At 46.4% G+C, this 23,429-nt stretch overlaps 1 protein-coding gene across 1 annotated transcript; it reads right to left on the bottom strand.

Annotated features, from left to right (window-relative positions):
* Positions 1-10,362: 10,362 nt before the first annotated feature.
* map1sa (microtubule-associated protein 1Sa) lies at positions 10,363-23,240 on the bottom strand. Its single transcript, XM_030727085.1, has 7 exons — positions 23,084-23,240; positions 21,402-21,503; positions 18,359-18,441; positions 17,970-18,110; positions 14,704-17,884; positions 13,492-13,706; positions 10,363-13,418 (listed from the first exon to the last, which is right to left on the bottom strand). The coding sequence occupies exons 1-7, from the start codon at positions 23,238-23,240 to the stop codon at positions 13,263-13,265; spliced, it is 4,035 nt and encodes a 1,344-aa protein (XP_030582945.1). The 3' UTR covers positions 10,363-13,262.
* Between the last annotated feature and the right edge of the window lie 189 nt (positions 23,241-23,429).

The raw sequence follows: 23,429 nt of genomic DNA, 5'->3' as shown, positions 1-23,429 counted from the left end.
GTATCATCGTATTCAGTTTTACTCCCCTGGTCTTGTTCAGCTGTGCTCCCTGCTCTGTCCTATCTCCCTAATTACCTTGTGTGTATATATTTTCTGTGTCCTCCTGTTTTTTGTCATGTAGTCTCACTCAGGTAGTGGTTCAGGAGACGGGACATGCTAGCTGGGCAAATCTTGGCTTTATTCATGCATGCATGTTCAGACATAGCTGCATTTGTCAGCTGTGGTGGTTTAATTGCTATTCCTGTGGTGACAGCGTTGTGCTGTTTTCACACTGTGGTCAGGTTGCATGGATAGCTTAGTGGACCTCACTTTTATTTGCATAGTTACGCACAAATATACATCTTTTGGATGAAAACAGTCCAACATGTCCAAAAGCAGGTCAAACACCCTAAATCACATATTTCCTAAAAAGCCGTCTAAACTGGAAATGGCATGCACTGATACTTATCCCACCCTCCTTAATGTCATGGACATGACATAGTTTTACAATGTGTATCATATAGAAATGCAGCTTTATCGATCCAAGAAGCCAAATGACACACATCAATTAGTTAAACTGCAGGAATGTCTTAAAGACATTAAGGCCTGGATGACCTCTAATTTCCTGCTTCTAAATTCAGATAAAACTAAAAAACTTGTGCTCGGCCCCACAAATCTTCGAAAAATGGTGTCAAACCAGATACTTACTCTGGATGGCATTACCTTGGCCTTCAGTAACACTGTGAGGAATATTTGAGTAATTTTTTCCAGGATATGTCCTTCGATGCACATATTGAAGGTGCCTCAAGGGTTAATGACCAAAATCACTGAAGTACTTTTATCAATGTTACATTTTTTCAAAGTACTTGTTCATTTGTCTTTTATTCACAGGATGCAGGAGTTGGTACTTTGTCACATAACCATTGTTTTTGATGACAAAGATGGGCTGATTAAATTTTTTTTTGCATTCAGGGTCTTATCTGCTATGTGTGCATTCAAAGTCAAGAGACTCAAACTTTCAGTGTAGTTTCCTGATTTTTCACAATATTTCATATAGTTTCATAATGACTTAATGTGTGCTCTGTGTCAACAGCTGCTGGAGGCGAGGGCGAGTGTCCTGGCAGTGAAGGAGGTTGCCTTCTGGGACGGTGTCACCACTGACCTCATGTTGGATGAGGAGGATGGCGTCTCAGAAGGCGTATCGGGCTGGATTAAGACCCCCAAGCTTCTGCAGCCAGGAGCTCAGTGACCTCTGAGCCAAACTGCAAGACAGACTAGAAGCTCACCCTAAATACAACACTGTGCACCATAAGTGTTTGTATGCTGGACCATGCTCTGAGAGAAAGCCACCACCACATGGCCCAGAAGTAGCATTTTATATATATATATAGAGAGAGAGATTATATGATGTGTGTGCATGTGCATATTGCTTTGCAAATAAAAAAAATTCAAACTTGTGCCTCACAATTTGTTTCTCTTAATTGAATTCCCTTTAGTTGAGGTTATTAGCATGGCATGAATACAACATAACATACAAGGTATATCACAGAAATAGTAATAATTTTTTTAAAAATGTATTACTGGGTTATTATTAATAAGGGAGGGGCTTACCCAAGCCTCACTTTATAAAGGCCAATGGAGGACAGATCTACCAACCAATCACATGTGAATGATGAATTGTGATGTCATTTTTTTCATCCAATGACTGAGAATCCACGTTGGTCTGTTGCTGCTACTTCAGCTTCCTGCAGTGTTGCCAAGTCTGCTTATTATAAGCGACTTTGGGCTTGTTTTTTTCTAAAGTCGCTTGCAAATCTCGTGAGTCGCGGGTTGCGGTTTTTTGGGCTTGTTTTTGAACGCGGAGTTGCTTATTTGGGCTTGACTTTCTTTTATAGTGAAACTCATTGATTATCTCTCGGCGCCCTATAATAAAGCAGAAGACGAGTGGTAGGTAGTTTGTCCCTTCCAAGCCCCCGTTTCCTGTTTATCGCTCCTGCACAAGTTGACCGGGCGCACACCGAAACATACACTCATAACAGCCCAGAGTGAGGAGGCAGCACAAGAATGAGCTCCAGTAAGCGGGGAAAATATGGAAAAAAATATAATAAAGAGTGTGAGAAAGAGAGTGCAACTACAGAATGGATCCAAGCTCAGAATGGAGACAGTGGCACTAAAAGTGGGTATGCACTATATGCAATGCATTGGGGCACCGCACAAGAGGGCTGCGCCAAAACGATGCGACGAAATTATTTCTCTAGTCGCATTTTCTGTATTTAACAGCTGTGCATATGAAATCTTCAATAACAGAGGAACGGCGCTGATTAGGCACCCCCTGTGCTCCTTCACCCCCACCCCCAAATAAATAAATAAATAAATTGTGTCCGCATACACCTCTGAAAGTAGCTGAGGTCCTAATGGGAGATGTACCAAAGGCATTCTGCAGATTTTGCAAGTGTGAAATATGTGCTCACCATGCTGATTTTGTAGTTTATGAGGGCAAAATTGTAGTTTCATGATGTGGTTGAAGAAATCCTTCGCCGACAGTCTTAATGTATAACATAAAGTTTATTTACAAAAAAGACAATGTCAAAACAGGCGCTTTCCTTTGCGACCTGGGAGAGGGTATGTCTCTAATCGCCCTAGCTCTCAGAACATAAGAAAAGACAAAGGTTATATAGTGTAGTGTTGGCAACCCCCACATCCCGCCTTCCATACATGGTTAAGAAAACAAACTTCAGCCTCCTAACCTATAGCTAAACATCTGGACATCTCCTTATATGGCAAGCCAGAGAGGTAGAAGAGGGGGCCTCTTTGTGCATTCCTTCTGGCTTGAGGCCAGAACTTAAAGCTCAGGTTACCCTTCTGCACAAACACACATAGAAAGTTTAACAGAACAATACAGACACTACATAAAGTATTTTCTGAATAACCAGGTATAGCTTGTTTCCTGCATGTATGTGAGGTCATTCCTTTTTTAGAGAGAGCAACAAAAGGTTACACTCTCATACCATTCACTCCTAAAGCAGCCCTGACTCAAGGCCATAATCCTAAAGAAGAAAACCTATACATAGATGCAGTTTAACACACAATTTAACACACAGATCGATCAGACACTACAATTTAGTTCAACACGCTGATACAGAGAAGCACACACACAAAAAACTGTGCACCCTTCTCTTCTATGAGGCTAAGAACCATGGGTTTTACTGCTCCAAAACACAATGAGACAAAACAAAGAAGTGAGCTATACTACTATAGAGCTATACTACTATAGAGCTATACTACTATAGAGCTATACTGTTTAAAAGCGGCCTCAGGTTTACACAGTGTTGTGAGTTGACAGTTGGGCTTGTTTTCATAGAGCTGGTTGCTTGTTTCTGTCGCAAGATCTGGCAACACTGGCTTCCAGCGCTGCAATTCATATGTAAAGTAGAGTCGTTAACACCTCCCGCCGGCCGGCTTCCCCGTACCTTTACCCCCCGCTGCTTCTGGTGGTACCCGTCCGTCTCAGGCGAACGCAAATGCGCTTCCCCGTATGCTGTCGAAAGCTGCCGTTTACTAGCGGCGCCCGCATCAGTATACGGGGACGAAAATCCCTCTTTTTGTGCAGTGGAGCACGAGGTTTTTTCTCATTGACGTGTATGCTATGCATTCCCCCATGAAATGTATTGATGGTCTCCCGGCAACTTCCATCCATCCATCCATTCTCTTCCGCTTATCCAGGGCCGGGTCGCAGGGGCAGGAGCCTAAGCAGAGAAGCCCAGGCTTCCCTCTCCCCAGCCACCTCCTCCAGCTCATCTGGAGGGACCCCAAGGCGTTCCCAGGCCAGCCGAGAGATATAATCTCTCCGGCGTGTCCTGGGTCTACTACGGGGCCTCCTCCCGGTGGGACATGCCCAGAACACCTCACCCAAGAGGCGGCCAGGAGGCATCCTAATCAGATGCCCGAGCCACCTCAACTGGCTCCTTTCGATGTGGAGGAGCAGCGGCTCTACTCTGAGCCCCTCCCGGATGGCCGCACTCCTCACCTTATTTCTAAGGGAGAGGCCAGCCACCCTTCGAAGGAAACTCATTTCTGCCGCTTGTATTAGCGATCTTATTCTTTCGGTCACTACCCAAAGCTCGTGACCATTGGTGAGGGTAGGAACGTAGATCGACCGGTAAATCGAGAGCTTCGCTTTTACACTAAGCTCCCTCCTCACCACGACAGACCGGTGCAGCGTGCGCATCACTGCAGAAGCAGCCCCGATCCGTCTGTCGATCTCCTGCTCCCTTCTCCCATCACTCGGGAACAAGACCCCGAGATACTTGAACTCCTCCACTTGGGGCAAGAACTCGTTCCTGAGCCTGAGAGGGCACTCCACCCTTTTCCAGCTGAGGACCATGGCCTCAGACTTAGAGGTGCTGATTCTCATGCCGGCCGCTTCACACTCGGCTGCGAGGCCACCCCCTGGTGAAGCCAGCAGGACCGCATCATCTGCAAAGAGCAGAGTTGAGACTCTGAGGCCACCAAAGAAAAAGCCTTCCGCCACCTGGCTATGCCTAGAAATTCTGTCCATAAAAATTATGAACAGAATCAGTGACAAAGGGCAGCCCTGATGGAGTCCAACACCCACAGGAAACGAATCCGACTTATTACTGGCTATATGGAGGAAGCTCTCACTGCGGTTGTAAAGAGATTGAATGGCCCGTAACAACAGGCCAGACACCCCATACTCCCACAGGACCTCCCAAAGGATATCCCGAGGGACACGGTCGAATGCCTTCTCCAAGTCCACAAAGCACATGTAGACTGGTTGGGCAAACTCCCACGCACACTCGAATATCCTTGAGAGGATAAAGAGCTGGTCCAGCGTTCCGCAACCAGAACGAAAACCGCATTGTTCCTCCTGAATCCGAGGTTCGACTAACGGACGCACCCTCCTTTCCAGCACCCTGGCATAGACCTTACCAGGGAGGCTGAGGAGTGTGATCCCCCGAAAGTTGGAGCACACCCTCCGGTCTCCCTTCTTAAAGATGGGGACCACCACCCCGGTCTGCCAATCCAATGGCACTGCCCCAGATCTCCATATGATGTTGCAGAGTCGTGTCAACCAAGACAGCCCTACAACATCCAGAGCCTTCAGGAACTCAGGGCGAATCTCGTCCACCCCAGGGGCCCTGCCACCAAGGAGTTGTTTAACTACCTCAGTGACCTCACCCCAGTGATGGTCAAGTCATCTCCCTCGTCCCCAGACTCTGCTTCCACTACAGAAGGCGTGTCAGTGGGATTCAGGAGGTCCTCGAAGTATTCCTTCCACCGTCCAACTAAAGCCTCAGTTGAAGTCAGCAGCACCCCACCCGCACTATAAACCGTGTGAATGAAGCACTGCTTTCCCCTCCTGAGTCGCCTGACGGTTTGCCAGAATCACTTCAATGCCGTCCGAAAGTCTTTTTCCATAGCCTCACCGAACTCCTCCCACACCCGAGTTTTTGCTTCCCCCACTGCCCGAGCTGCATTCTGCTTGGCCTGCCGATACCTGTCAGCTGCCTCTGGAGTCCCACAGGCTAACCAAGCCCGATAGGACTCCTTCAGCTTGATGGCTCCCTTCACCTCCGGTGACCACCATCTGGTTCGGGGGTTACCACCACGACAACTTGTTATTAATAACTACGGAAACTTGAATCATACGCATCTCTCATGATTGACACAAGTTATTGATGATCCGATGAATCCTTGAAGGTTTCATTCAGTTAGTTCATTTCTCAAGGCTTCATGTGCACAGTCCCCCCCTGCTGGCCACAATCTTTACTGTCATTTCAGCTATTTGTGATGGTCTCAACAGTGTCAGCATGGCAATAACCACTGCCAAAAAATAAAAATACCTTCATTCATCTAATCTTTTTGATTAATGTTTGGGGGATGGTGATTGAGGTCTATCGATCTCAAAATACCCATCAGTATGATTTCAGTCAGTGTTTAAATAAATCGAACAGGACATAAAATGTTTGTTAAAACTGCCACAGTGTTGGTGTTATGAATACTGAGGTATGGAGACTTTATTCATTTTTATTAAGATATATTTTCCCACTTGTTAGAATAAAAATCCAGCAGAAATGTGGAGACGATGATCAGAGGCTGAAGAAGCTGCTTCACTGAGTTTGTCACAAAGATTCACACATTTCAGGAGCTCAGAAAGACCGGAGAGGAAATGATTTCTACAGAAACTCCACTGAACCTTCTGCTGGAATTTAAATAAAAATAATTTTTTATACCAGGGGAAAGACTGATTTCCTGCTCAGAGGCAGGAGGAGACAATGAGGCACAAATTAGAGAAATGAGAAAAGCTTAATCCATAGGAGACGACGAAGGAAGAGCTGTGACCAAAATATAACAGGAAGTGAAGACAAGACAGAGAACTAAGACAGAGGAAGAAGAGAAGGAAATGCAGGAGGAGGAGCAACAAACACTTTATGAGAGCCAAACTACAGACAGCCTGTGTGTGTTTGACTGACAGACACTTATTTCTCAGTATTTAGCTCTTTAACGTTCCCTGATTTATTCTCTCTGTCTCTGCTCCACCTTTCCTTCTCCTGATTGTCTGGACTCATGTCTTTGTGCTGTGAACCCACACACTATAAATCCACAAATCTATGATCAGATTAAACTTTATTAATCACTTTAGGAAGATTCCATCAGGGACATTAAAGGGTGACTTCCTGAATCAATGATACAGTCTGAAAATGGATGGCTAGAAAACTAAAAATACTGAGAAGCTTGAGACAGTCCTGAATGTTTTCAGCCTGACTCCAATTACACAAAAGGATATTGGCTGTAATTGAGTACAAAAGCTAAAGAAGTACTTACTATACTTGGTATCACACCATTTGTTATTCATGTTTGTGTTTTCCAAGTAGATCATCTAACAAGTGTGCTCACTTGTGAAGTTCTGTTGGTGAATAGTTTCTATTTCATTTGTCATTTAATCTCCATCAACACATCATGCCTTTACAAAATGAGGCGCTGCAGCGCGTAACAGCGCAGCCACATCCTGATATGTAGCAGGTCAGCAGCAGACAGGTGCAGACAGATGTGTGTCAGCAGGGTGTCGGGCCTGCTGTAATTCATTATCAGACTCCGGTGGCTCCTCCATGCATTTCTACAGCTTCTCTAACCAGACCGGCCGGGGCCTGCTGCAGAGCCGGGGTTCACCTTGGACAGTTCACCAGTCCGTCACAGGCCTCACAGAGAGAGACAGTCACTCACAATCACATCTGGTTCAATTCTGTTTTATTTATATAGCTTTGACTTACAAGAACAGTCGCCTCAAAGTGTTTTATACACTAATGTACAACTTAGTACTTAAAAAATACAGAAACCCACTCATAAATGATAATGAACTAATAGATGACAGTGCTCATATATTCCATATGAAGATACACTAAGAATACAAACTCATAATACAGTGTATTACTCAGTACCTCAGGGAGAGGGGGGGTTACAGCATTTACCTCCATCCCCTTCTAGTGGCTTCTCTCAAAATGTAACTGAGCCGACTCGTGGTTTTAATCCTGACATAGAACTGTTTCATTGTGCATCCCACCTTTTCTGATCATTTAAGAAATTTCAGTTTTACAGTGATGGACTGCACAGCTCTGAGAATGAGTTCCAGCACAGGTGTCTGTTGCTGCGCCCAACCTAATTCACAGCCGTGAAAATCACTTCGCTTTTCTCATGTAATACACATGTAATATGGTAGAAAACCTGATGTTGAGACGGCAGAGACGGCCCTTGTGCCATTTTATCACATGTTCTTGGTTCGAGACCAGCTAGTTTGCATGGTCCGAGTTGAACCCGTTTTTCGCCCGAGCACTGAGTGCATTCGCGGTGGAAAAACAGCCTGGGGCTTTCGTCACGCATTCTTGGATCGAGACCAACTAGCTTGCGAGGCCAGAGTTGAACCCATTTTTCGGATGAGCACCGAGTATGGGGCCAGCCTCTGGTGTTTTTTTCCTTGCCTTTCTGAGCTGTGCTCATGTATTGAGTCATGTGTCTTCTCAGCTTGGTTGCTATGATGCCTGATGATGTTGTCATACCCTTGTGGGGATTGTGCATGATCAGGATTGTTCTGCCCTGTGTTACAGTTTGGATGAGTACCTCCTGTTTGCAGCCCCCTTATCTGCTTTGCCAGACAATCATGGGGTGCTGTTAGCATCTTCAGCTCATGTCGGGTCCTAGTGCTGTCCAGTTCTTTATGCCTGGAGAATTGTTGTTGGATGACTGCCTTTGTGACTGGCTCTTGTTCTGGGAGGTTGCTCTTAGGTCCACCAGCCACTTGGTGTTGTATGATTCTTTTTTCTCCCAGATGTTCTTCCAGTATTGCTCAGTTTCAGCTCTGGGTGAGTCTGCCCTCATATTATTGTTCTCTTGTAGCTGAGAGTACAGTCTAGATCAGAGGTATTCAAATAAAATTTTACTTTTTCATACTTTGTCAGGTGCAAGAGTGACTATTGTGTAATAATAACTCAACAAAAGATACCGTTTAAAAAATTGCATTCAACAACCAACTGTTCACAAAATAGCAGCATTACGTGTTTAATGTGTGTAATATTAAGGAAACACATGAACATCAACAAGGTGAAACAAAGAAAAACATGAACTCCAAAACTGAATAAACTCTACAACAAACTTCAGCATCAGTGCAGAACACGTAGCTTTGCGGCACCTGTACACAACCTACTTCACTGGCCAACCATTTATGCTCTGTTGGATTTCTCAGGTTCTATTAAATCATTTGATCAAATCAGGGACAATAGCAACATTCCTCAAAAAGATTTTTATAAGTATCTTCAAATTCGGCATTTTATTCAATCAGTGTTAAGGTCTAACACACTCCGTTTGAAACTGACAGATTTAGAAGAGACCTTGGTTTCAACCAAATGTCCCAAAGATTTACTTTCCAAATTCTATGCCTCTCTACTTTGTTCTGAAACATCAAGTTCTGACTCTGTTAAGCGACTGTGGGAGTGTGATCTGGAGATGAAATTCAGGATTTTTAATGGGACCTTCCCCCAGTACACTTCTTTACATGAACAAAATTTCAAATTCTTCTATATATCTTACTTTACTCCTGTCGGCTCCAGAGAATGTTCCCCAATCATTCAAATCTTTGTTGTAAATGTTTGAAACATAGAGGTACCTTTTTCCATCTATTCTGGTCATGTGATCAGAAAGATATTCATTCTGTAACTCAAGATATTGTGGGTGCACGTTTTATATTGACTCCTTTGTTTTATCTTTTAAATGTCACCCCGACTCATTTGGATGTACACTCTAAATGTTTGTTCACAATTCTGTGTAGTCTTCTGTTACGATGGACTTCTCCACATGTCCCTACAGCAAATATGTGGATTACTCAGATTTCTGCCATCTTTCCTTTGGAAAAGCTGACCTACGATCTCAACCACAAATCAGATATATTTTTGAAACTCTGGGGACCACTCGAGTCTTTCCTGCTTAATCCCTGAGATTGTTCTTCTTCCTTTTGTGTGTATGAAGCAGCACTGGGTTTGTTAGGGGAGGTTTTTTTCCCCCGTTTTTGCTTTTGTGTTCCTATGCCATGCAACTGATTTAAAAATCAATAAAAAAAAGATGTGGACTGCTCTAGATGTTCTTAAAGGAACAGAAAACTGAAGTCACTGTGTTTGGAACTCCTGACCTCCATGACCTCAGCGCTTTAAGGCGCTTTGAGGAACCTAGGAGTGATCTTTGACAGCTCTGTAACCTCTGATAAATGCTGTCATTAAAACCAGCTTCTTCTAGCTTCAGTTCCTCACGGAGGTGAAGCTGTGTCTGTGCTTCAGAGGCTTGAAGAGGGAGATCCTGCCTTCCTCCTGTGGTTTTGCACCGAGCGTCTCTGCTCCCTCACCACTGCTGCATCTTTAATTTTCTTCTCTCTCCCAGTTTGTTTTCTCATCTCCCCTTTCCTTTCTTCCCCTCCCTGATCCGGGTTCTGACTGAAATTTCTTTCTGTCATAACGGAATTACCCCCCCCCCTCCACTGCCACCATCTGATGCTGATTGGGGGCTGTCTAATTACTGGGAGTTCCTCTCTAAGCTGCCTGAGGCTGTGAACTGGTGCAAAATGAGTAAAGTGAAGCAAATATGAAGAAATTAACCTGACTTTATAGTGAATGTGAATATAGTAATACAGACTGTGGTGTGTAACGGTTTACAGAAAGCTGATGTTTTTACTGAGTTTAATGTTTAACATTAAACATTCAGTGATCCGATTGCTTCATTCAAATCAGTTTCACGGACTAAACGTTCTTTAGTGACTCTTCACAATAAAACACACTGCAGACACTCTGTGAAAGGGACACTTTTATTTTGAACATTAGTGTTGCAATGCACAGAGAGTGTGTGTGTGTGTGTGTGTGTGTGTGTGTGTGTGTGTGTGTGCGCGTGTGTGTGTGTGTGTTTATTTCAGCTCTGATTTCCAGCTCATTGATCAGTTGGATTGAAAATTTGAAGAAACCACTCAAAAAACATTTACTGGGTAAAAAAAATTCAAAGTTAAAATATGATTAAACAGAGATCAATCTGATTTTTTACTTCAGTCGCCTTTAACACTGCAGCTCCTCTAACGAGACGAACGCAGCGGACTGCTCCTTTAACGATCGACTCTCCATGCTAGTTGGTGGAGGTGGACAGCGAGCAGCTCGTACCAAACGTCACGGTCAAGGATTTACTTTGTAAAAATGTTAAATTAAATAAATAAGTTACTGATGAAATGTTTTGAGTTCCAAAATTCATTCAGAGTAAATTAAAGGAATTGATTCTCAAAGTACTACATTTCCCAGTGTGCACTGCAGCAGGAAGCAGCCAGTCAGCTGACAGCAGTCTGACCCACAATCCTCTGCATGGTGGGGGAAACATCTGAGCAAGGGGGTCAACGGTCAAACTTAACACACTGTGCTGATAGAGACACCCTGAGGTTCATGGGTAATGTAGTACTTTGAGCACAGTGATTAAAAATGGAGGAAGATCTGCACTGAGGTCCTGCAGCAAAGAGGAGCAAAGGAGGAAATCAAAACCGGCCCAGAACCGCTCCGGGTTCTTCTGATGATTATCAGGAACGAAACACCACCGAACAATCAAGAAGTTCACAGTTTAATCAAAAATCACACTCAGGTGATTCCTGTTTAATTTACTGTAACTCTGAGGGACAGGAGGTCAGTCACATGACCACAGAGTACCTGCTGAGATAAACTACTGTCCATGCTTAAGATGAAGAAGGTGTGGGAAGATGATAAAGGTGTGAATGGGACACACAAGATGGTCCTGGGTTCGAATCACCACCTGACCTTTCTGTGTGGAGTTTGCATGTTCTCCCTGTGTCTCTATGGGTTCTCCAGCTTCCTCCCACAGTCATGCAGTTAGTGGTATTAGGTTACCTGGTTATTCTAAATTGCCCATAGGTGTGAATGTGAGTGTGAATGGTTGTCCGTCTCTCTGCATTAGCCCTGCTAGCGACCTGTCTAGGTGTACCCCACCTCTTGCATCCCTATGGCAGCTGGGATAGCTCCAGCGCCCCTGTGGTAAGTAAATGGATGGATGAAGCTAGATGGATGATTTTTGGTGCTTATTCTTCCAGCTGCTCTGCTCTGCTAAGGAAAATTTAAAAAACAAACCCAAAGACAGAACTCAGGCTGAGTCTCACTGAGCCTACAGTGAAATCCAGCTATAAATGACATCATTTCAAATGACAACAGATGTGGCGAGGAGGCGGTGTAAGTCCACTATGTGACCTTCATAACTCTGTGCTGAGAGCAAAGAGGATCCTGGAAGTTCGAAAGGACCGTTTCATGTGAAATATCTGAGGGTTATCTCCGTGTCTGTTACCTGATTATAGTTTGTTACCCTGACAACTATGACAGCGTGCAGGTGATGCACGCTTCAGTGACATCAGCCTCACTGATCTCACTCTTACAGCAGTTTGTCAGCAGTGACGTCATCTTAACTTTGACTTTGTCAGATATCCGTCACGTGTGGGCCTCAGTACTGTGAGAATGAATCTCTGCATCTCGTGGTTAAACGTTCAGACGTTCTCTGACTGACCACCATCCACCCTCACTGTAGAATGTTCACTGAGCTTTATCGGGCAGACCTCAGAGTTACAGCAAAGTCACTCAGATGACCGCAGATGATCGAGATGACGAGTGGCGTTATAAACACACACCGTAAACCGCCCTCACCATCCTTCTGAGAGGCTCGTGATCGGATTTACCCACACAGCTCGGGTCAGAGAACGTCTCCATCCTGGGCAGACTTTCAAAATAAAAGCTGTCAGGCTAACCCATGCTAACCAGCACAGACAAATAAAACTGCAGTTTCAGGACCAGACAATCTGGAGACACGGTCAGGTGTTTATACGACCTGCAGCGCGCACAACTTTATTAAAATCTACAAAACAATAAGTTTAAAATTTATGATCAGAGACTGAGTAAAACAAAAGTCTCCTCAGATGGGGACGGTTCAGCCTCTCTGACCTGTACGAGCTTCTGATCCACAGTCATGTTACCTGCAGCAGGTGGCAGAAGGCCACGCCCCCTAAAGCCTTGGGTTTCAGTGTGGGTTTAAATCAATCCTATATTCAGAAAAATTTCTCTGCTTTACCAGCTGTTACACAGGAAGTGGAGCCATGACTCTGCACCAGACTCCTTCACAAGATCAGGAAGTTTACCTCACAGAACATGTGAGAAGGACATCCGCTGCTGCGCCCTCGATCTTGCCTCTTAACGGGTTTGTGTTGATCTGAGCTCACAAGGTAAAACGTAAATGTCGCCAAAAGTGTTTCCTGTGAGGTAAAAATTGGTGATGGCATCTGACGGCTCTGAAAAGGGCGAGTTATTATTGGGCCGGTGGTATGTCTCCTCCATGCTGCAGGAGAACCTCGAGAGAAGACATGAACACTGAAATCCTGTCACATGATTCACTTCTTAAAAACAGTGATGTCATTTAAAAGTCGCCGCTGCGTACAGTACGTGGTTACTAGTTTTGGTTGTGTGGTGTTTGAACTTTCAGAACCTGCTAACGTGCCAACATGCTACCATGCTAATGTTTGCTCTAAGGTGAGCTGAAGGTGCTGACCCAGCAGGTGAGAAGGAAATGATGTCACACAGGTGAGAAAAAGTGTTTCTAACTGAGCATGCTCACAGCCAGACTCCTTCTCGGGCTGGTCTGGGTGCAACCGTGGCAAAGATAATCATAAGGCCAGAAGAGAAGGGGGCGGAGCTTCAGGCTCAGAACTCGACCTTGCAGGCGGGGAAGGTCTCCTCCTGCATGGCCACGGTGCTGTTGCTGCCCAGCACGGTGACCGAAAGCTCCCGCTGCCTGTCGTGAGTCTCCTGGTACCACTCATGCATCGCCAGCGAATCAAACGTTGGGATCAGCGTCACCTGAGTGCAGCAAACACAGGAATCAGAGAGCAGATCATAAGCTGACTGAGAACGTGAGGAAGCCATCACAAACCTGGACGTCCGGCCAGCTGCTCTTTCCCTCCAGCAGAGCATCCAGGATGCTCCTCATCGCTGCCTCCTTCACTGGGTCGTCTCCACTTACAATGTAATAAGAAGAGCGAAGGCGTCTGAAGAAGTCTGGGTCCATGGTGGAGGAGGCACAGCCAGACGGCAGGTATGCTAGGTCCACGTAGACTGCAGCACCCTCAGAACCCAAAACCCTGGAACCTGGATGCCAATCAGAACAAAGACAGGAGAACAGAAGCATAAAGGAGCATTTCCAACACAGCAGAACACCTTCAGGTTGGAACAGTTCCAATATAATAACGTAAAGGATTATTCAGAACTGTGAATCCAAAGCTGCCCTCAGAGCCCAAGAATCAAAGTTTAGAGCTGAAATGAGCAAAATGGGTCAGCATTTAGTCTGACTGATCTGCACTATAACAGTTTATTCATGTAACAAACGTCAGCAGCATGTGGAAGAACCGCACACTGCCACAGCAGCCTGGCACCTTCTCCTCATGCTGTGCAATTTACTGAATTTTGATTTTGACTCCCAACTATCACAAAAACAGCGTAATTGACAAAAAACCACTATTAAAATTACTTTGTCACATTAAGCTCTTCAAGTATCCTCTTATTCCTGATTTATGCTGCAGCGTCGAGTCTTTGCAGGGCCAACAACATAACCAGTGTAAGTGGCCAGTGGGGTTGCCAGCACTTGTGCGAGGTGTTTTCTGTATTAATTACTGAGCAGAAACTATGACGTAACCTGACGTGCGCCTCCCCAGAAATGTAACTACAGGTCGGGTCGACGCAACGATTCTGATTGGCCTTTTCAGAATCACCGAATCTTCCCGTGCATTTTCAGCTACTTTTTGTCACAGTTTTTGAATTTATCAGTGAGAGAACAATAATCATCATCTCAGTATAAGGAATAATAATCACAGCATCAACATAAGTACTCACAAATATCAGCAAATTCCTGGAGGGAGACTGCTAAAACTACCGGCAAGGACATGAGCAACAAACAAAATGGAAAAACTAGAGGGACAAATATGTTCGCACCTGAAATAAAGCTGAGCACACAGACCGAGGACCCAGGAGGGAAAACTTCTCGGCATTTTACATGCTTATGTTGGCCGGCACCGCATTTAAAAACACCGGGACACAACCCCATAACGCATAAAACAGATTACAAAGCAGCTTACAATTCAAGGCCTACCTGAGGAAGCAGGTTTTACAGCGCCAATTCTGGATCCACCCAGTGAACTTCGGGATGAGGGCTTGGTGTCAAGGCTGGAGGCCATCTTTATGGATCCTGTGGAGCTGCCGGCCTTCGACCTTCCATTCTGGGCCATTGTAGTTCCTGATGTCTTCTGCAGTGCTCCTGTCGGTTTCTTGGTCCTGGCAGCTAAGCTCTTCCTGTCAGCTTCTGAGTCGGCCATACAGGCTCCAGGCTGTGGTGGTAAAGGAGGCAGGTCTTTGACCGGAGCTGGTGGCGGGTCGTGCTGCCCACCCCTGTGGGCGAAGCGTGAATTTGGATGATCTTGTGGGTGAGCAGGTGGGAAGAAGCCGCTGGAATCATCATCCGAATCAATGTCTGCTGTGATGGAAGGACAGTCCTCTGTACTGGGGGGGATATCCGAATCTGTAGTTGTGGGGAGAGTGTCGCTTACTGATGTGGGTGGCGTCTCCTGACTGTAGGCTGAGGGGCAGTCGCTGCTGCTCGGATCCTGGGAGCGGTTGTTGTTATCCGAGAGGTCTGGAGAGGGTCCTGTGGTGAGGCCGGGGCTCACGTGCTGCTGGTGGTTCTCTGAGGTTCTGGGATGCTGGAACTCACAAGGGGAAACTAAGCAGAGGTCAACGTCATGAGGGATGTCCGAGATGAGCTCTGACATCCCATGGATGTGATCCTCGGATCCGTTTCCACAGCGCCCATTTTGGACCAACCTCATCCCTGCATTGGGGTCTGAATCACTAACGTGGCCGTTGGAGCAGACTTTGGGGGATGCAGCAGTGGGTGGCAGAACTTGCTCTAAAGATACCGAAAGTGATTCATCAACCTCTGTAGAGTGAGGTGAGCCAACCTCAGCCGGCATAGAGGTCATGGTGGGGGAGGAGTCTGGCATGATGTCCTTAAAAGGACTAAGGGTCAGAAGGCTGGACTGTTTATCCTGAGAAGACGTTGAGTTCTCCAGACCTTCCCGCAGGGAACTGAGGTCAGAGGTCCTACATGAACTTCCCTGATTGTAGTCCTCAAATCCCAGACTGGACCCTCTCGCTTCAAGGCCACTGTCCTCACCCAAACCCCTAATGTCCTCTTCAAGGGACTGTTGGAAAGGGGTATGTCCAGCACTGTTTGGGGCAGAATCTGCAGGAGAGACCAGCTCCAGAGTTTTCTCCTCTGAGCTTGTGCAGACATCTGGTCCATTTTTCAAGGCTCCGTCCACCAGCTCGTATGTGGTCTGCGTAAGATTGAAGTTAACACTGAGATCGCCTTTTGGTGTTTTAACGAGCGGTGAGGAGGCAGTAACCGTGACACGGTCGGTCTCCATGCAGCGGAACTTCTCTGGACTCTCTACTGTCGAGTTCAGGTTCCCATTGGCCTTGGTTTCATCAGGATTCACCCCCGTTGACTTGGCACTTTTACTGCTGTTTCCATTATCATCTTCCAGTCTAAGTCTTTCAAATTCAGCCGTCATGTCCTCAGGTGTTGACACCTTGGAGCGATCCGCCTCCTGGTTCTCCTGCTCCTTCAAGGCTGGCTTACCTCTCATCCCTTTGTTCAAAGTGTCTTTCTTTGGAAGAGTCCCATCCTTCTTTAGAGCTCCACTCTTTCCGGAAGCTTTTCTTACTTCTGCACTTGCTGTTGAAGCTGCACTTGAAGCTCCACTTGTTGCTTTCTTCACTTCTTTAACAGCTGGCTTTGCTGTCTTCTTCTCATCACTCTTTACATCCCTCTTCAAGTCTTTTTTTGGTTCGGATTTGAGGTCTTTCTTTGGCTTTGTACTTGGGATTTCTCTCTTTGCTGCTTCTTTCTTTTTCTCTCCAACCTCTTCCTTCTTATCCTTCTTTTTCACATCCTTCTTCTCATCTTTTAAAACCTCTTTCTTTGGAATGAGCTTTTCAGGAGATTTAGCTGGCTTTGATTTAGCATCTGCTTCCTTGGTTTTGGGCTTTTCTTCTGCATCCTTTCTATCTTTAGGTACAGAGTCAGCAGCTGCCCAAGGCTTGGTTTTTGTCTCTTGCTTTTTGACATCCATTCGTCCAAGTTTGTCTTTCTGTAAGGCACTACTGGGTCTGAAGTCCTTAGACTGGGACTTAAGGCTTTCTCGACTGTCTGCTCGTTTTGGTTGCTTCTCTGTTTTGGATGCTTCTAAGTCCTTCAAACACACTGATGGAAGTTTCAAAAAATCCAAATATTTGAGTTTTTCTAGTCCATCCAGAATTTTGGTCTGAGGCGTGCACCCTGGAAAGAGAACGCGGATGATTTTCTCCTGAGGGCTGGACGGGTGCCAGACCAGCAAAGCACAAATGGAAACAAGGGTTGGCAGCGGAAGATCTGAGCCCTTAACATTTGATCCACTGTTTGGCCAAGTCTGCATCAGAGCTTCGAGCTCCTTGCTGCCACTGACCGGATTCAGCGTGTACAGCTCCAGACGGCCGACTCCCATCTTTTGGAACAAGATAACTGGTTCTATGCTTGGTCCATTGGGCCGGCTCAGGGGTTCAGGTCTGATTGCCAGTCTTTGCAGGTGCTGCAGAGTGAGCGCTGCCTGATCACAACTCCGCAGCTCGCTCAGATCTCCCTGGATGGACTTCAGCCTGTTGGGAACATTGAGGAAAACCACCCCAATCTCAGGAGAGATGAGGTTTTTCATCCAATCTTCTTCAGTCTGAGATCTGGCAGACTCATCGTCCTGCTCAGTTACTTTCCTCAGCAGCAGACTATTGATGCCCGGCAGATTGTCCACCCCGATGTGGGTCAACAGTACTGCGTCAATCCTGTCCAGATGTCGGACCAGTTTCCAAAAGCTGGAGCGTGGGTCAGAACCGCCGTTCACCAAGATGTTGAAACCGTTAACAGCAAAGAATGCAGAGTCCCCCCTCCCACCAGGGAAGATGTAGCAGCAGGGTCGAGACAGCTTCAGGAAACCCACAGTGCTGGGGGGCTCCAGGAGGTCGAAGGGAGATTCAGGCTCCAGAGACTCAGAGAGATATTCCATGAATTCCTGCAGACCCTCCATCTCAGGGAGGATGGGGGGAGGGTTAATCTGGATGTTTATGAAGTCTTGCAGGTTGTGTTTCTCCAGTGCCGGGTCCTTCCAAAGACCGACATTTGGACAGCTGAGGGTGAGGCTGGGCTTCACCGCTGGGTTTGCGGAGCTCAGCAGTTCACCAACCTGTCAACACAGAGAGGAACAGCTCATATATCACCGAGTATTTGAATGTGCTGCGTTTCCAAAAAACAATAAACAGTTTTCTTACCTCCTCATCAGAAAATATCTGGATGAAGTCACTGAGGGAGAAGCGGCCTTTCTGCAACACGATGTCCCCGCTGCCCTCGACGCACTGACCAGCCAGAATCAGCAGCTTATGACGGGACGAGTCGCAGATGAGCCGCCGCACCTGAAACAGGAAACGCTTAATCAGGGCTGCAGGACATGATCAAGCAGAGCAGCTCAGAGGAAATAAATGCACATTCAGACATATGATCAGTGATACAGAGAATCTGACCGACAGATTAAAAATACCAGAGTATGCAGTGCAAACAGGAAGTGTTCTCTGATGTATGAGCTTATCTCGATGTGAGTTTGAACAGCTGAAAACTGTAAAAATCTCTAAAAGTTTCACTTCTGCTTCATTTCTGCTCTCACCTCTGAGCAAACAAACTCAAAGGCTGGATTCACCACGACCTGCGTGTCCAGTATGTTTCCGCTGTGCTGGAGAGTCCGCTGACCTGAAACAAACAAACAGGAAAACCAGTCAACAAGTCAGGGCTTCACATTTTCCACGTACAGCATAAACGGGTGAGGGCCGGGCTGTGAGCTTAACTCCGGCTCTTCTATTGTCCTGTTCTTCCCTCAGGTTCACAGTCATTTACGCTTTCTTTCCTCTTCTGCTTCCTTTAAGCACCTGAGCGCTGCAGCAGCTCATTTCACTGTTATTCTGCAGGTGCCCAGAGACCAGAGGTGGGACATCTCTCAGGACCGCACCCACCCACCATACTGTCCATCAGCTTCCACTGAAAATACATCCAATACCAGTGGTTTCTGCTTCCTCTGTGTGTGTGTGTGTGTGTGTGTGTGTGTCTGTGGGCAGCTCAGCAGAGTCTCAGCTGACTGTGTTTGTGTTTGGATCAAACAATCAGTTGTCTGTCTCAGTTTAAAGAACCTCACAGAAGGAATTCACTTCTCGCTTCGCCCTCAGACTGATGACTTCATGTCTTCATCACATTAAATCAGCTGATGATGTTGCCTTGGAGTTGCTGACCCACCCCAGGGTTCTAGTTAGATCTTCTGATGATTTACTGGTTGAACTGGATCTAAATAGTTCATGGAAATTTTAAAATGAGTTAGGAAACCAGAGCCAGAAAGTCCTTCAGCTTTCAAACAGAAAAATCTGTGATTTAGGGACCGCTCAGAGGTTTTTCTCCCCCAGAATCTGCTGAGAAAACCGAAAGGCTGATCATTTGATTCATCCAAGTTTAACCTGTAGGCTTGTTTAAGAGTTTAAAGCGTGCATCATTTACAATTATAATTTTATATTTACATTTTCAGCATCTTATAAGAATTTCAGTTAAGGGAAATTACCTCCTGCAGTACCTTCAGAGCCCACCAGGGGACTGTGGCCCAAACTTTGGAAATCACTTCAACTGCGATGCTTATTTTGGGAATGATGATCCCATTAGAGCCACAGAGGAGCAGGAAGCAGGGCTGTCAATCACAACCTTCACAGGTCAGAGGAGCACACGCTGACCGAGAACACAACACTCTGTGTGTGTGTGTGTGTGTGTGTGTGTGTGTGTGTGTGTGTGTGTGTGTGTGTAAAACATGACTGCATTCATAAAGCAGGGGGGTAATTTGGGATGGGGCTTCCTTGTGATTGGCAAGTTATTAGCCAACAAGCATGAAGTGTCTCTGGCCCTCCACCCTCCACTCTGAGGAACAGGCTCAGACTGAAGCTACGTCCATCTTTTATATGCAGCCTGACAGTTTGGAGGTTTTGATAAAGAGGAAGTACTTGAGTGATCTGAGAGAAGACTTCCTCTTTTTGCAGTGTGGTTAGAGTGAAGAATGAGGCAAAGTGCTATAGAAACCTCTGATTTCACACTCAGCTGCTCAGTTTCAGTCGGCTGGAGGAGCTCAGTCACTCCTGGAAAACGACCATCTACGAGCTGACTGCAGCTGCCGTTCAGTCTGACACACAGCTGACAGTTTAACGTCCAGGAGTTCATCGTACCCACGAATACGACACACACAAATGAAATGAAGGCGTGAAACATCTCCCCGCAGCCTGCAGGTGGATGCTGGGGTCGTGGAGGGTTCGACCGGCACGTGTCAGTGACGCAGACACCGAGCTCCGTCAGAGGTGAGAAGCTGCTCGTTCATTTCAGGACATCACAAACATGAGAGAACCACAACAGAAGCGCTTTCTAAAGAACGTTTCACTGACCCATCAAAAAATGATGCTGGAAAAACCGCAGGGACAGGAAACTTTGCATCATTCATAATGTGAGACTTTTTTTTTTTTTTTTTTAAACATGATGAACTGAGATGGAATGACCCACATCCCCCCTGAACATGCATATTTTAAACTCAGCTCCTCCTGATCAGCGTCCCGTTAAAGAGCTCCAGGGAGCGGGGGCCGAGCTTTCCCTGCTTCAGGAGGATGGAAGAAGACAGGAGCCTGTTTCTTTCAAACTGGCTAACACTCATTAGTCAGCAAGCACACGCACACGCACACGCACACACACACACACTGCCTGAAATGGGTGTGAACCATCGTGAAATCTTAACATATCTAAACATACTTGTGATGGAACACATCTGAGGAGATGTGGTTGTTAACGAGCTGCTGAAGGTTTCTGTAGATCCGCCCACCCGTGGCTCAGTCAGAGGTCATGTTACATCACGAGGGTGAGTCACAGGACAAAACCACTTTTCATGTTATCTAAAAAGTCCCATCACAGTGCAGCTTCATCCCACTGAACTAAAATCAATGATGCTGTTGATACCGGCATCACTGGCAGAGCGGGACTTTCCTCCACTCACCGGGAGCATCTCAGGCCAATCATTACAAGGCTGATGTCGGGGCACCACGCTCAGCTGCTTCAGAACCTCAAAGGAGGAGGGCAACAGCAAATCCATAAAAGATGGAGTCCCACAGGGCGTCTGCTCTGAAGCAGAGGCCTGGGTTTGAGTGCTGCCCCCTGCTGCTTCGCCCAGCTCTCCCCTCTCTCTCCCACAGGGATCAACATCAGGACCGCTCATCTAATTTTATGTGTTAATGATTTTGTTGATTCCTCTATTCTGCACAGCGTGATGATGATGATACAAATATTTTCTTGTCAATCATCTCCAACGTGCAAATGAGGAAGTGATAAAGGTTTGAATGTAACAAACTTTCACTGAAATAACGCTGAACACAGCTTCACTTCTGCAGCTTCGCTCTGAACTTTAGGAGGAACACTGATTTGTTTAAGTCGACACCAACGCACTGCACGTGGCGCTCTCCTCACCGTCTGCTGGTCTCTGAGCATCACAGTACTGTAGGCTTACATGTGTACAACAGATCCCAGTTAAGTTTAATCACATTGCAGTCCAAGCTGAATGCTCTGTCCCTGTTTTTCATGGATACAAACACCTGCACCTGAAGCTGATTATCTGTGTAAGGTAATGCACTGCAGCTGTTTCTTACCTCGCACTTCTTCTGACAGGAAGGCTGAATGTCTCGACACAAAGAGCTTCAACTGCTGATCCAGAACCGAGACGTCCAGATCCACAGACCAGCAGCGCACACCTGAGCACACACACACACACACACACACACCACACGTGTTACATTAATAAGAATAAAAAGAACACTTTTTATTTATCAGATGATAACCTGAACACAGGAACAACAAAAAGTAAACATGGAGACACAAAGCTGCACCGAAGCTGCAGTTCCTCTGGCGTCCAGCAGAGACAACAGTGAGTCAGTCGTCAGACTCCCATGTTAAAACTTTCCAGCAGAAATAAACATGTTGACAGCCTGATACAGAAACTGCTTTGGTCTCTGTAGATAATTTCCCCCTTCATAACAGCTGTACAGGGGGAGGATGTTTTTATAACTCACCTGTTTAAATAAAGTTTACATTATTAGGGGCCTGGCCTCTTTGACTGACAGGTGGATAGTGAGACAGGTGGCTGTAGCTGCTAGCCATCTGCAAGTCTTCACTTACTGGAGTCCCTGAATTGGACATCTGGACCGTGTTTGTGCTGTTTTTGGAGCCTTTTGGAGCATTTTAATGCAATTATCTGACCAATTATATGGCTGCTGTGCGCTTCATTGGAATAACAGCATTCAAGAAGGCAGCGCTCCAGTTTCCTGCATGAAATTCTGGGACTCTGATTGGATGTTACTGATCAGGAGGTATCTGTGTGAATGGAGAGCCCACAAACCAGTGGATGATGTCATAGTGTTATGCCCATCTTTTATATACAGCTTGTTGTTAGCATACTGTTAAACCTAAGGCACCCCTCCTCCCTTCGCTGTCAGATCGACTATTTCCTCTGCAAGCAGGAAGTCAGTGATATTTATTAACACCACTTCCTCTCTGTATGCGAATGGGCAGAGCGCGAGGCTGGACACAAACATCATACAGTGGGTGTAAACCAGGCTGAGAGATGAGTGTGTGTGACGAGCTCATTGGTGCTGAGGTGCAGCTGCAACACGCAATGCTGTATCTGTGTGTGTGTGTGTGTGCGCGTGCAGACTGAGTTCTGTGAGTGTCTCTCTAAATCACTCTCAGATCAAACAGAAGCCGCACTGATCATATTGATCATGAGCTGCAGATGTGATTTGCTCATTATCGGTAAACGGATAAAACTCTCGATCAGCTGCTCTGTAACGGTTGTGAGTCAGTCACGAAAATAAAAACAGGTACAATAACCCACATCCGGTGGGCCGCGTTTTCAAAATAAACGCCCTCTGCCCAGGTTTTGGCTAAAATCCGGAAATAAAGCCACGTGATCTCCCGTCAGTCGGACACTCTGAAGTTTCTGTCCACCGGTGGTTGTCAGATGGCATAAACTCTCCCTCGGCTATCCGCCTATAGACCAGATTACCAACGAGCCAGCCAGATCGGAAAAAGTTTAATAAATGTGAACTAAAACAAGGAGCTAGACTAGTAAGCATTTCCCTTTAAACTGTTTAATGCTTTAAAGCTGTAAAGCGACCAAGCCTCTGAAACTCCCCACGGAGGGTGCATCCCACAGTCGGCGGAAAAATGCGAAGTTTGGACCCGTTCGAACTGCAGCCCTCCCGTGCTTTTACTGCGAAGGGCTATGGAGACTTCCGGTCCAGTGGCTCAGTTTTACTGGACTTCCAAAACTCACCTGTTTCTACTTGCCGCAGGAGCCGCTCCAGCAGCCCCGCGGGCCGCAGCGCTCCCACCACCACCAGCACCGAGTGATCCGCCGCCGCAGGCCGGGAGGCGCCGGCGGGAGAGCCAGGAGGAGAGCCGGGACCGCCGCCCCGCTCCGCCGCCATCATGGCATGGACTGTCCACTGCTGACGTCACCGCATCCTCAAACACAGTCCCGCCCCGCCGCCGCTGCCGGAGGCGGGAAAACCGTTTAGATGGCACATCAAGCAGCCAATCAGAATGGACAACCGTGTAACTGTCCAATCACAGATTAGAGGGGCGTTCAGGAGCAGCTCGACAAAAACGAACACCAAAAT

This window comes from Archocentrus centrarchus, chromosome 4 (genome assembly GCF_007364275.1).
Source record: "Archocentrus centrarchus isolate MPI-CPG fArcCen1 chromosome 4, fArcCen1, whole genome shotgun sequence".
Lineage (NCBI taxonomy): Eukaryota > Metazoa > Chordata > Actinopteri > Cichliformes > Cichlidae > Archocentrus > Archocentrus centrarchus.
The sequence above is the reverse complement of the archived record's forward strand: the minus strand, read 5'-3'. Positions and strand labels throughout refer to the sequence as shown.